Source organism: Eutrema salsugineum, unplaced genomic scaffold (genome assembly GCF_000478725.1).
Source record: "Eutrema salsugineum unplaced genomic scaffold, Eutsalg1_0 scaffold_14, whole genome shotgun sequence".
Lineage (NCBI taxonomy): Eukaryota > Viridiplantae > Streptophyta > Magnoliopsida > Brassicales > Brassicaceae > Eutrema > Eutrema salsugineum.
The window spans coordinates 4,615,945-4,631,057 of NW_006256877.1; the positions used below are offsets into that span (position 1 = coordinate 4,615,945).

The 15,113-nt window shown below is 37.8% G+C and overlaps 1 protein-coding gene and 1 pseudogene across 2 annotated transcripts; one reads left to right on the plus strand and one right to left on the minus strand.

Annotated features, from left to right (window-relative positions):
• Positions 1 to 5,598: 5,598 nt before the first annotated feature.
• Positions 5,599 to 7,776, minus strand: LOC18022616 (putative FBD-associated F-box protein At1g05080). Of its 2 annotated transcripts, XM_024158901.1 has the most exons (5): positions 7,685 to 7,768; positions 7,540 to 7,615; positions 6,109 to 7,045; positions 5,897 to 6,025; positions 5,599 to 5,803 (listed from the first exon to the last, which is right to left on the minus strand). In XM_024158901.1, exons 3-5 carry the CDS (start codon positions 7,039 to 7,041, stop codon positions 5,687 to 5,689), a joined length of 1,179 nt encoding a protein of 392 aa, XP_024014669.1. In that variant the 5' UTR covers positions 7,042 to 7,045; positions 7,540 to 7,615; positions 7,685 to 7,768; the 3' UTR covers positions 5,599 to 5,686. The 2 variants fall into 2 exon arrangements, with proteins under 2 accessions (XP_024014669.1, XP_024014668.1); XM_024158900.1 differs by having other exon boundaries at positions 7,540 to 7,776.
• Positions 7,777 to 9,616: 1,840 nt separating this feature from the next.
• LOC18022617 lies at positions 9,617 to 10,383 on the plus strand (annotated as a pseudogene).
• The last annotated feature ends 4,730 nt before the right edge of the window (positions 10,384 to 15,113 follow it).

The following is a 15,113-nucleotide window of genomic DNA, read 5'->3' on the forward strand; positions in this document are numbered from 1 at the left end:
GCAGTGTGGACAAAACCTTGTTCATACTAGAGAACAAAGATAAGATTATGGTTGTTCAGATTTATGTGGACGACATAATTTTTGGAGGGACCTCTCAGGAGCTAGTTGATGCTTTTGTTGCAAGCATGACGAGTGAGTTTGAGATGAGCATGGTGGGAGAGCTCAAGTACTTTTTGGGACTTCAGATCACACAATCTGAGGAAGGTGTTTTCATATCACAAAGCACCTATGCCAGAAATCTCTTGAAGAGATTCAAGCTTGATTCAGCCAAAGAAGCAAAGACCCCAATGAGCACAACCACCAGCCTCACGCGAGATGATGAGGGAGCAAGTGTCGATCCAACCCTTTATAGAGGAATGATTGGGAGTCTCCTCTATCTCACGGCAAGCAGACCAGATATGTGCCTAAGTGTTGGCATCTGTGCTAGGTACCAAGCTAAACCGAAGCAATCGCATCTTGAGGCGGTAAAGAGGATCATCAAGTACGTCAAGGGCACAGTTGAGTTAGGCATCTGGTACTCAAAAGGATCGAATCAGAACCTAGTAGGATACTGTGATGCAGATTGGGCAGGAAGTGCTGATGACAGGAAAAGCACCAGTGGTGGGTGTTTCTTTCTCGGAAACAACCTCATCTCGTGGCTCAGAAAAAAGCAAAACTCGGTGTCCCTCTCCACTGCTGAAGCGGAATACATTGCCATGGGGAGCTGTTGTAGCCAACTACTGTGGATGAAGCAGATGTCCGCTGACTATGGAATGGATTCAGGTCCACTTCTTGTGTACTGTGACAACAAGAGTGCTATAAGCATTTCCAAGAACCCAGTACAACACTCAAGGACCAAGCACATCGACATAAGACACCACTTTATCCGTGAGTTAGTGGAAGGAAAACAGGTAGTGATCGAGCATGTTGTCACTGAATCTCAACTGGCTGATTTATTCACAAAACCACTAGACTTTAATTGTTTTGTCACCTTAAGAAATGCAATTGGTGTTTGTGGAATGTAACAAGTGTTTTGAGATGTGCAGAACTGATACAGGTACAGGCTCAGGATGATCATAACGTTTCGATTCAGCCTTGAAGGTTAAAGGTCGGAGAAAAAGAGCTACCTATCTTGTCGTCATGACTTGACATCAGTACAGGTTTCACAGAGAGAACCAAACAGCCTGAAAGCAATGTAAGTCGGTCTTTGAGAAATCACAATGATAAGACTGAGCTACAGGATGATCTATAGTTCAGAGATAGGTCTTACATCAAAAAGAAGACCTGTCCAAAGCTCAAAGGAAAAACCCAAGGCAGAAAAAGAAAGGAAGCTGCCAAGTCACAGTGTATCAAATAAAAAATACACTGTGACAAGTACCTAAGGTTCTCTCTTGCTGAATAAAGGTTGAAAACTGGTGAAGAGCATGATAAAGACAAGGTAGTGTGAAAGCTAGTCTCAGTATCAAATCTGGCAAGGCACAAAGAATCAAGAAGAAGTGGTGTGATCATTCGAGTCATGTGCTGAATCAGCTTATGTGTCATCTGTGAATCTGGGTGAATAAGCAAAAGAAAACTGTTTTCAAAAGCTAGTTGAGGTGTGATGAGGTGAACGATTACTATTTTTTGTTAGCCATCACAAAATTCTTCGGTTTAAATGTGTCAATGACTGTCGTGTTCCTTGTGATGTACTAATGAATGTTCTTGTGCTAGAAAAAGACTTGTCATGATTAAACAGGAAGTGGGCCGTGGACAAATGATGCTCATGTAGACAGGCCCAACAGCAGCCCATGAGGAAAAAGGGAAATCAAATAAGGAGAGGGAAATCGAAGCGATGTTGCTATATTTGCGGGAGAGGAAGAGGAAGAGACGCTACATCGAACTGTTCAAAAAACCCTAGGTGCAGAGAATTTGTGTGATTCAATTCAAAGCATCTTGGTCCAGATCGGTGAATAAAATGGTGTCTGCAACACGAAGAGGGATCATTGGAAAGAAATCAAAGTCAAAGATGGCACATGCAACAGGTGATGCTTCGTCTCCTCACCTAATCAATGGATCGAGTGGTGAAGAACAGAATCCACCGGTGATTCAGAGCGAAGAGAAGTCCGGAACAGGAAAGGGGACCGGCAGCGAGAGTGAATCCTTCACCACTGCAGATGAAGGCGGAGACTCAGCAGCCAAATCACCGGAGGATCTTGGAGAAGAATTTCCCGTTCCCGTGGAAGCTCAGGTTGAATCGATGGCACAAGAAGAAGAACACGATGGTGTGAATGAGCCCGAGGCAGAAAACAAAGAAAGCCCTCGAGCAGAAACTGAAACACAAGGTGCCGATCAACTGAGGGAGGATAAAGAAGCTGCATCGGAGACCCGAATAGAGGCTGATCCTGATGACAATGAAAACGTGGTGCCTGAGAATGAAGAAGAAAGAGGTCTGCCATCTGAGACAGATGAGCGGCCAGAGGAGATGTCGGTTCAGGAGCAAATCGACGAGGTCAAAGGAAGCGGAGTCTGGCGATGGTGACGGTCCCGGCTGGCAAGCGAGCTCGGAAAGAAAAGAAGAGAACCACATCCGCTGAAACCTCAGGACCAAGAGCTGAATCAACCCCTGCCGCTCTCTGCCCAAAACCTGAGTCGAGTCATGTCAAGCAGAAAAAGAAGAAGTCCAACCTCAGGAGCAAAAAGAGGGTGGAGTCTGATGAACGATTCCAGGTGTTGAAGGATCATCACATCTGGAGTGAACGAGTTGTAGATGTGGACGAAGAGGATGAATGGAAGTACCTTGAGGTACTTCGTGAGAGCGGAATGCAGTGGACGGTGACAGAACTCGAGTCATACATGAGCAAGGTGGTGCGTGAGTTCTATGCAGGGCTACCTCCAGAGTCGCTGAGTGATCCATCTCAGGTGTTTGTGGTAAGAATCAGAGGAGCCAAAGTCAGAATTTCTCCAGGGATCATCAATGAGACCTTACGCCGCGAGCCTCTGACTGAAGCTGAAAGGAAAGAGGAGGCTGAGGCAGATCTTGTGCCAATCTCTGAGGTATCAAGATACCTGTCACAAGGGCATCAGTCTACATGGGCTGATTTATCCTCGAGAGATTTTCCTCCACGGATAGCTGCACTGATGGTCATCGCATCATACAACTGGGTCCCTTCGATGAACAAGCACCACATCTCTGAGGAACGGGCGAGGTTGGTCTATAAGCTGGCGCACGGAATCAACGTTGACATTGGGCGGATGATTTTCCAGCAGATGCTTGATCTGGGCAAGGTCATCAAGGGGGATAGACGCTGGTTGATGTTTTCCTATCTCATCAGCAAGGTCATCAAGACGCAGCTCATTCTGCAGCTCGAAGAAGGTGAAATGTGGATCTTTCCGACCAAATACAAGAAGGTCCACGAAGTGGGGAAACGTTTCTCAAGAAGGAAGCTGCTGCTGCTGTCACTGAGGAAAAGGCCAAGGAGAAACGAAAGAAAGAGGCAAGAAAGAGGACTGGAGTTGCCTCGACATCGCATCCCTCAACCTCGAGTCCGCGTCCATCAACCGCTGCCCAGTCAAACACGCCAACCGGAGGAGTCAACAACGTGACTCTGGGAGTGATTCGAGTGCCTGAAGCACCAGCTGATGCAGAGGGAATCAGGACAGCCCTTGAAGATGTGGCATCAGTTCTTGAGCAACTCGGGGTAGTAACGGCCATGCTGCGCGCTGCAGTCACAGGTAAACCCGCTTAGACCCTATCTAAACCTTCGAATTATGTTTGCTCATCGATTGTTTTTAACATCTGTGCTCACAAGCAGGGGGAGAAGATTGAAATCGGTGGATGCATGAACTATGGGGGAGTTTTTTTTGGGTTTTATTTTGGGGGTTTTAGAATTCTGGGGGAGTAAGGAGAATTTTATTTAAGACATTGTGTTTGTGTTTTATTTCTTAACTCCTTGAACTCGTTTATGTTAAGACTTGACACTCCATTGGTTTCTTGGAGTTTCTTTTGGTTAATCGGAATCTTTTGGAATCATTCCCAGAATTGTGTGTGGCATGTGGTGTGTTGGTTGTTGCTTGTTTGGTCTTGATTTCCTGAACAGGTACTTGTGGAGCACATATGCTAAAAAGGGGGAGATTGAAGATGCAAACAAGGCTGAAGCAGCACGTGTAGCAGTCCGACTAGCTCTGGAACTAACACGGGAAGACTTGCGTAGCAATCTACACACGTGGAGGTGAGCTGGAAGCTGAGCTGGAGCTGCAGGACGTGCTGGACACTTCAAGACACGAGAAGCTGACGTGGATAGGAAGCTTGGAGTATCTTGGAGGATCTATGAAGAAAATATCAAGTTTCCTCTATCTTAGGAGAAGATAAGGAAGGTGAAGATTCTCATGAAGATTTGGTGTAATCTGAAGGAGAATCTAGGCGAGGATCAGCCGCAAGTCCTATTGAGTATAAATAGGCGTGTTAGAGCTGTGTAGGGTTTTAACACAACCGAGAGAATACTTAGCAAAGGATGAGCGAAAATCTGTGAGAATTTTTGTGAGCTAGGGTGTTAAGAGATTTGGGTGAAAGATTCTTGAATCACGTATCGATTCAAGAACAAGTCAGACTAGTATAGCAAATCAAGGTGTGTCTTGAGGTTGTTTTAAATTGGATTCTGTATACTTATAAGTTACAAACAGATTTACTAGTGAAATATCTTTGAAGAGAAAAATCCCTGTATTGTGTTAGTTCTCGTATTACTACTCTTACATTTTCAAGTGGAAATTTTTTCTCTCATATTTCTATCGTTTGATCGGAGTTTTTTTCCGTATAGATTGGATAGCTAATTTCCGAGTTTGATCGGATAATAAAGTTCCGGCTTTGACCGGATTAGTTTGCCCATCTTCTTTGCTGACGGTTTCTCTTCTATCCAGACGGTGCTTTCAGGTCTGGTGGTTATGTCGGGATTATTATCATTCTTCATGCTTTGGTATCATCCACTCTTCGCCTGGGAGCAGAGATCTCCATTTGTCCCTTTTTAGAAGCCTTTTCTAAGGTATAAGATGACGTTTAGGCTTGAGTTCTGCTGATCAGCATTAATCTATGAAGAAAGGAAATTTCCGACCAAAAAACTTCAACGGATCTAATCGGAGGAGCGTGTCAAGGTGAAGCAACAAGCTTGTGTGGTGGTTAACAGTGTATGCGTTGACCGGAATTTCGTCCAGCGACGATAAGGCAGAGCAGCAACACAGATATTCCTTGCATCTTATACGTGTTTTCAACGTGTAGAAAATTTGATGAGTGCAAAAACACGTGGCATAAGGAATTAATGAGGCTCATATTGGGCTTAAATGTATTCTTTTTATTTGAGCTTTTATCACTGTGTTGTATGTTATTTTGCTTTGTTGGGCTTATAAATGAAATTGACGTAAAAAAATAAAATAATAAGATAGTCTAGTTAGATCACATTCAAAATCATACATTTTTTTACATATAGCTTTCGAAGAAAAAAACTTGAACCATTTACATCAGAGAAAATTTTATCAAATGAACCATATTATTATTGAGTTTAAGAATACTGTATATTTGATAGATTTTTTCTCAAAAGCGCAATCGACATGATGGTGAAACCTTAAACAAAGAATCTAACTCTTCGCCTATTTTCATTTCCTCTTTCAAACTGTCGCAATCGAGGAGGAAATCCGCTTTCTTTAAACACTTCGAGTTTGCTAGGATATATGCTGCAAATTATTTTTCTTCGTCTTTTCCTTTATATGATAGCCACTTAAAGCACTCAAGATGGGATGCCAAACATTCGGGAACATGATCCGGTTTGTTCCACAAAAGTGGGATATTATGGTCATCCTGAAAACATCACAATGCAATACACACGCTATGTTTAGTGTTAGTCCATTGAAATTGCATGCACTTGTTTAGTGGAGGAAGGATGGAACTTACATCGATCGTAAGACTTTTAAGTTTAGGATTATTTTTTAGCATAAGCATAAGTTGTTCCAACCAGTCTGAGTAAAATGGCGATATCATAAGATCTACAAGCTGAGAGAAGTTGTCGGGTCTACACATAACCTGTAATGCACCCAACACCATAAATTGACATATTAACGTTACCACAACAAACAAACAATATAGTGGGAGCTCGAAATTACTACCAATCCATGGGTCAAAGTCAAAGATAGAGACGTGGCCGCCGAAAGATATCTCAGAAACTTTTTATCAGGGTAGGCAAAAAAGATGTCAATACCAGCTCGCACAATGCAAGGCATATTCTCGATACAATAAGAGTCTCCTGAAGAATCATAAATATAGAGTTGCCTTAATGCCGGACAATCTAAGACAACGGACCGAGCGATTTCCCCTACATCATTGCCATGTGATAATGGCCTATCATTAGTGTAGCTGAACTCCTCTAAAGAAGGCACTTTCACTCTGTACACTTTCACATTGTCGTCTTCTTTACATCGGATCACAAGCAAATCTCTTAGAATAGGACAGCTTGATAGAAGCCTAACAAAAGAAACTTCATCTTTATACACCACATCACAAAGGTAAAGCTTTGTAACGGATGGGAGGCAAACTGAAGGAGGAACATCCAGGAGAATCTTATTAGAGAGTTTCAATTCATTGAGCGTTTTACAAGTGTAAAGGCTGTTAGGCATGCTGGTAGGTTTCGCGGACCACCTAAGATCAAACCGTAACTTGCGCACGTAACGATCAACTGCGCTTGCAACCCATTTTGTAACATCAACATCAGTAGGACATTTTTGACCAAGTCGGATACACAAGCTTTCTAGTAAAGGTGCCTTGTGGAGTTGCAACGACTTGTCAAGAAACCACCAAATGCTCTCATGCTTACCATTAGTACTTCCCCAGATGTCTTCAAACTCGAGTCTTGGCACCACCGTCCAGATAGTTCGCCATCGTTTCGACAAAATCATGGTGGCCACAACATCTTTTGTCGGAACAAACATCAGGATGTGTACTAACAAATCGTCGGGTAGCAAACTAATTCTATCTTCACCAAATGTCTCCTGAACTTTCTGAGAAATTTCGACTTCATGTGCATTTGATGTAGCGGAAAGCATTTTGCTGAAAGTAAAAATACACTTATTTTTTTTCATTTACGGCCTAACAAAAAATGAGAAAAGTATCTGGAAATATTTTTCCAGGAAAAGGCCAAAAAAAACGAACATGAAAAAAAATCAATTATCAAGTAAGCAAGTAATCGGAAAAAAAATTCTACATTTAGCATTTTAAATGAATCCTTAGTAATAAAAAAGTATCACACTCTATTTTTTTTTTTTATCTTCGTCTACTTCTTGGAACAATATGAAGTAACGATATCACAAGAAGTAAGAACATAACAGAAATTAAGATAATAACAACAAGCTATAAGAATTCAACTTGTTTCGGTCAAATTTAATTTTCATAAAACATGAAAAATTAGTAAGAACATAACAAAAACTAAGATAATTACAACAAGCTATAAGAATTCACCTAGTGTCGGTCAAAATTTAATTTCGTAAAAAACGTGAACCAACAAAAAAATATGTAGGGAAATTTGTTGTGTGCAGAAGACTAACCGAAAGAGTGTAGGATCGGAGGCTATTAGGGTCTCTTGGTTGACGGCAGAGGAGCTCAGGTAGCGTGGCGGTGGTGCTTGCAAAAGAAAGGTGAGGAGAAGATAAGAAAGAAGAAAAGCAAAGCTGAGGAAATAAACAACCATACCTGAGTAGATCTGAGAAGAAATTGGCAGAAGAAGAAGAAGAAGAAGAATCGCAGATATAATGAAAAGGTAAGTCGGTCTGGATGCGGTGGGGAACGAGTACGGAAACTAAAAACTATCTCGAGAAGTTGTTAGAGTTTTTTTTTTATCATTGCAAGGAGAACGACGCATTTTATAAGCCTAAATTTACGAAATACAATACTTTTATTTAATATGATATCTGAATTCATTTAATTAATCATATATAATATCTAAATATAGTTATGATACACTCAATGATTAATTTTTTTTTAAAAATAATTAAAATCTTAAGATTTTATCTTATTACTATAAAGGGAACACGTTTTAGTCTTTTAGAATTAACTAGAGTCATTAGAAATATTTATATGAATTATACAGAAATTATTAAGATAATAACATTGATCTGACAACAAATATTTTCTGGATAATAATATTGCCCATCAATTTAACTGTGGCAAGTGATTTTTTAGTGTAACATGTCATTTTTATCAAAAGAGTTTCGGATTTAATTTTAATAAAAAAGTTAAACATCAAAATAATTTTTTTTTTTAAACTTTTGTCATTTTCTCATAATTATATATATCCATGCTATTAACGAAAATGACTTAACTTCTACATTCTAATATTTCCTATATATATACCCTTTATTCGACAAACTAATATTCATAGCTTCGACAAAAATTCTTTATTTTTAATGATTGACACGTGTTCACAATAGATGAATATAACCTAGTATCATCTGGATTCTGGAATAATGGGTTGTACAAAGCGCGTCTTGTAGAAAGAAGATACACGCAGAAATTGATATGGTTGATATCTATGAGACTTTCAAACATGTTAGAAATATAGTTACTATTTTTGTTTTTGTTTTGTATTTTTTATGGTTCAAGACTGTGATGCTTTGTTTCACCAACTAAATGATGTTTTGTTTTTTTCCGTAATTTGCTATATATTAATAATAAATTTTACTTTTCCTACATTGAATTAGTCTTTACATTAATAAAAGACAAGATAACCATTCCAAATAGACCAATGAATTTTGAAAATAACCACGATAACTAATGCGCACCTAAACATTTGCTTACCTAAACAACCTCTTTTAATTCTAACGATACGAATACCATTCTATATTGAAAATAAGCAGAATTTTTTACATAGAAGACTTGTTTGTGTTTGTTGTAATTTGTAAATATGCCCATCAAATGATCAAAGCATTAAGGAAGTCTTCTGTAAATGTGCCGTATATATTAATATTCATAACGTATTTGCAAAACACAATCATAAATCTGCTTTCGTCATAAACCGACGTGCATGGTCGACCGTAAATCTGTTAAGCAATTACGTCATCATAAGTTTTCATTCTTTGGTCATCGACTCAACGCATACTTGCATGCGTTTGATTTTGCTGTATCTGTCAAAATATCTATTATATCTCAGTATCTGCTATATATAGTAAAGTATTTAGGACAATGTTCATTTGTACGTACGTGTTTTATAATTTTGGATGGCAAGTTTTTAATAGATGACAGCTAATAATCAGTTTAATTATTTTCAGTTATAACGTGATATTAGATAAAATTAGTGATTATCAAGCCATCGAAAATCATATATTAGTACCGAAATTGAGATATAACATTACAAATCAGAAAACATACAAACTTTAATCATGATGCTATGTAAATTATTATGTAGTCACAAATCCACTTCCAGTTAAATAGATTAGTTATCGATTGACTTGTTAAACGTTTCTGAACTGCCACTTTGAAACATACAAAATATAAATATATAGAACGAATTCGGACAATGTCAAATATGACAAGCGCTCTTGCCTTATAAAAACTGAGCTCAAATGCTTAACAATTCACATATAAACACTCTAAAAAAGCTTTAGCAAAACCTTTTGTTTGAAAATGATGGTTTCCTTGTCTCTCATCTTGATTACCTTATTGGCTTTGGTCATTTCCTTTGCCAAAGCTTATGATCCAAGTCCACTCCAAGACTTCTGTGTGGCAATTGATGACATAAAAAATGGTGGTACGTATAAAAAACCCGGTTTCTTAACTCACTTTTTAATTATCTGGCCATAAGTATGTGTATACTCTATGTGATAACATAAGCTTTGAAACGATATATAGGTGCAGTTTTCGTGAATGGTAAGTTCTGTAAGGATCCAACGCAAGCCAAGGCAGATGATTTCTTCTACTCAGGTCTCAATAAGACCGGAAACACTGATAATGACGTCAAATCCAATGTGACAACAGTCAATGTTGATCAGATTCCAGGGCTGAACACCATGTGAATATCCTTGGTTCGCATAGACTATGCACCATATGGACAAAATCCGCCTCACACGCACCCTCGTGCCACTGAGATCCTTGTCCTTATCGAGAGAACATTATACGTTGGTTTTGTCTCTTCCAACCAAGGCAACAACCGTTTATTTGCCAAAGTATTGCATCCAGACGACGTTTTTGTCTTTCCCATTGGACAGATCCATTTTCAGGTGAATATCGGCAAAACCCCTGCAGTGGCCTTTGCAGGACTGAGTAGCCAGAACGCTGGTGTCATCACAATCGCAAAAACTGTGTTTGGATCACACCCTCTAATTAATCCAGAGGTTTTTGCTCAGGCGTTCCAGTTAGATGTCAATGTCGTCAAAGACCTTGAGGCCAAGTTTTAAGAAGTGAATTTAAAGTCATTAAGAGTGTATCTTTGCAACACTTGAAGTTATAATGTTATGTAATACGAATTAAAGGTTATGCTTAATAAAATAAAATTGGTGTCGTTCACGTAGTTAGATATTTAATATCAAGTTTACTTTTCCTATATTGAGTTTTTTCCTTCCAAGTCCGGATTAAAATTTATTGAATCAACTCAGCAACCAGGAAAAAGAATACAAATAGTCAGCGTAGAGAATGGTTTGCTTGTTTATGACCCTTCGATCGTAAAACGGGATTAGATCCTCCGGTAGAGAATGGTTTGCTTGTTTACATGCATGGGCCCAGGATTTGAGAAAAATGGTTGTCGTTTTTCAATCTAAAACGGCATGGTGTGTGGATATGCGGATACCAACTAAATTACGATAAACTACTATTCAATATCCAAACTATTTATGCATTCAGAATAATACCCAAACTATATTTTTTTTTTTTTGCCCACTTTATATCCTCAACTCTAAACCATATGCTTAAATTACATTATCTACGACGTTGTTGGAAATGTGAACGGCATAATGTATAACACAACAGTGGTAAAAAAACCCGGATCCAAAACCGATGGCGATGAAACCCTTCACAAAACCCGAAACCCCACACGACTTGATTATTTTTCTTCCAATTTTTTGTTTTCTTTCCTCATTATAGATATTGGAGGCTTACAAAGCCCAAATGGTCGAAAAAACTGAATTGTTATAGAGCCCAAATATTAATTGTTATTACTCGTCAATGACCTTGACATCTTAGCAAATATTAATTGTTATAGAGTCCAAAGACCAACTATATTAAAAACAGTATCCCACATCAATCACAATTTAAAAATAGGAAGGAGACTTTGGCCACAAATAAAGGAATTGCTTCAAAATACGTGAACGGGCTTCGATTCATGAGCTTAGTCGCATAGAGTTTTGATTTTGTTAGCAAGTATCTGTTGGGAATGTCCCAAAATCATCCGTACTTTTCTAGTTAAAATCGTAACGTCAAAGTTTGACAATCGTATAATATTAGATGGTTATAATGTTTTGCTAGAAGCCGCTTGTAATCTACGGATTGTGAATCTGTTACTAATGTTATACGATCCTACATGGTCACACACCTAAGCAACTAGATCGATTATATGTTGGGTTTCGAAATGTAATAATGTAATATATAAGTTATATAAGATATTACTTAACATTTATACAAAGAACAAATAAAGGAAAGTTTAATATATGTATGTCGTATATATATGATATAGACATATATAGAGATACACGTTATTGAGAAGTTGAGTTATTGGGTTTGGCCCATTAATTAAGTGTATTAGGTCAAACGTGTAATCATTATATAATGAGAAAACGTGGCCTTAGTTGACGCTCTCCTTCCTGCAATAAAATCCTAAACATAATTAAGAGGCAAAACTGTTTTGTCAAGATCTGATCTATACGGCACTAGCATCCCGTCCTGATCTAGTTTGTGTGCGTGTGGATACTGGTAGTGGCACGACGTTTGGAATACTACATAAATTTGTTTTCTATTTATCTTTCCGCTGCAGGTATACTCTAAATCTGATGACCTAGATTCAATTTAGTATTTGCTTGAGATCTTGGAAATTAAATTCATAATTAGTTTTATAAATCGTTATAAACCGGTATGAATTCCGACAGTGGTAGCAGAGCAAACTTGCTTAATACTGATTTTGAATCTGGCATATATATGAGATATACATGTTAATTTGATTGGTTTAAACATGTTTGAATTTATGAAATTTAATGAAACATGTTTGTGTGAATATTGATTTGATTAAACCATGAGTTTTATGATTTTAATTAAATCAGTACGTTCGTCGAATTTCTGACATATAATAATTCTAATAGTTATAATTTGATTAGTAATTCACAGAATTTATATGTTCGCGTGATAGTGCTTGTCATAATTGATATATGTACAAAATCGTTACTATAGTAATCGGAGAAATACGTATTTGTCATTTAGTAACATGTGAATGCCATAGATATAAAGTTTGTGCATATATTGGATTTGAACGTAGGACGTATTATGGTAATACACGACTGCTTGATTTTTAAATAAATAATATATATGCATCTTGTATCTTGTGAGTGAATTAGTATGGGTGCTGTTCCTCGTGCGTTCGACCCAGTATAAGAATTATTTTCCTTTGATACGAGTTCTAATTTTAAATCTTTTAGTTCAAGTTCTAATACGATTAGGATTTTGGAATCTATTAAGATTATTAATATAATAATTTATAATTTTAATTAGATTAAAATTAATTTAAATTATTTACAATCCAATAGAAATACATATATGATATGTATAGATATTTTATATTAGATAAAATTTAAATATAAACTAAATTGGATTAAAATTAATTCCTCAATAATCTCAAGTATTTTTGATGTCTATCCAATCTTTCAACTATCAATGCTTGTTTCGTTGCTTGATGGGCTTGCCAAGCAAAGCATCTACAACTACATAAGTGAGATAGATGGTAATGGTTACCATATGAAATAAGATTGGTTTACTTGACTAAGTTATCAAAATGGTTTTGGACTTAGAGGCATAGGTTGGATAAGGCATAAGATGTCGTCTAACAACCAAGAGTTATATAGGATATAATTAGCAAAGGTGTTGCTTACCTAAATAACTAGACATTCGGGCGATGAGCCAAAGCTCACTTGAATTCTAGTGATATATGGATCTTGGATCATTATATTCATTTTTGAGGAAAACTTTGTTTTGAATATAATGTGAGTTTTCTTAATTGTTGAGATTTCTCAAATACCTGAACATCATATTAACATTTCCTATTATTTTGATCCAGCTATGTCGAACCCTCACAACTCATTTTCGCTGCGATCTGTCCTTGAGAAGGACAAGCTGAATGGCGAACTTCCTCGAATGGTATCGAAATCTGAGAATTGTTCTCAAACAGGAGAAAAAGGAATACGTCTTGGAGAAGAGTCTTCCTCCTGAAAAACCTAAGTACAATGCTCCACATGCAGAGAGGAATACATATGAGAAGCATGCCAGTGATATGGTCGATGTGTGTTGTCTCATGTTGGCTACCATGAACTCAGATTTGCAGAAGCAATATGAGAACGTGGAATCGCCAATTAACATGATCACCAGCTTGAAAGGAATGTTTCAGGAGCAAGCACGAACTGAGAGATACCAGACGGTTAAAGCTCTCATTGACTGCAAGCTGCCTAAAGACAGTCCAGTTAGCCCACATGTCATTAAGATGATAGGTTATATTGATAACTTGGCAAAACTGGACTGTACTATCAGCCAAGAGTTGGCCACTGACCTCATTCTTCAGTCACTGCCATCAAGTTATGATCAGTTTGTTATGAACTACAACATGCATAATTTGACAAAGACTTTGACTGAGCTGCATGGAATGCTCAGATCTGCTGAACCAAACATCAAGAAGGGCACCCCTAACGTCCTTATGGTACAAGGGGGTAGAAAGTTTAAGAAACTTGGTAAGAACAAAGGAAATGGTAAGACAAGCCGGATTGAGAATCCAAGCAAGTCAGACCCTGCTCCTAAGATCAAGCCTGGTCTTTCTGGTGAAGATAAGTGCCATTACTGTAATGGTTCTGGACATTGGAAGAGAAACTGCAAGAAATACTTGGAAGATCTGAAAAAGAAGAAGAAGACTTTTGAGACTTCTTCTCCAGGTATTTATGTTATAGAAGTAAATATTGCTACTTCTAGTTCTACCTCTTGGGTATTGGATACCGGTTGTGGTGCTCATATTTGTGTTAATATGCAGGGCCTAAGCAACAGTAGAACTTTGGAGAAAGGACAAGTGGACCTGCGAGTTGGAAATGGAGCAAGAGTTGCTGCATTAGCTGTAGGAACATTTAATTTGTCTCTGCCTTCAGGCATGGTTTTAGAACTTAAAAATTGCTACTATGTACCTGCTATAAGCAGGAATATTATTTCTATTTCTTGTTTGGATTTGGAAGGATTTCATTTTTCGATTAAAGACAAGTGTTGCTCATTTGATCGTGGTGATATTTTTTATGGTAGTGGTCCATTAGAGAATGGTCTTTATGTTTTGAACCAAAGTATGCCTGTCTATAACATTAGTACCAAGAGATTTAAGTCAAATGACTCAAATCCAACTTTCCTTTGGCATTGTCGCTTGGGCCACATAAATGAGAAAAGCATTCAAAAACTTCATAGTGATGGACTATTAAAATCATTTGATTTTGAATCTTATGAAAAATGTGAATCTTGTTTGTTGGGAAAAACGACTAAAGCTCCTTTTACTGGACACAGTGAGAGGGCTAACGATTTGTTGGGCCTTATACATACCGATGTATGTGGACCAATGAGTATAAATGCCAGAGGAAACTATCAGTACTTCATCACATTTACTGATGATTTCAGTAGATATGGTTATGTTTATCTGATGAAGCATAAGTCTGAATCTTTTGAAAATTTCAAAGAATTTCAGAATGAAGTACAAAACCAACTTGGCAAAAGAATCAAAGCCCTTCGATCAGATCGAGGAGGTAAATACTTAAGCCAAAGTTTTATTGATCATCTGAGAGAATGTGGAATTGTTTTACAGCTCACTCCTCCAGGAACGCCACAATGGAATGGTGTGTCTGAGAGAAGAAATCGAACTTTATTGGATATGGTTCGATCAATGATGAGTCATACAGATCTTCCATTATCC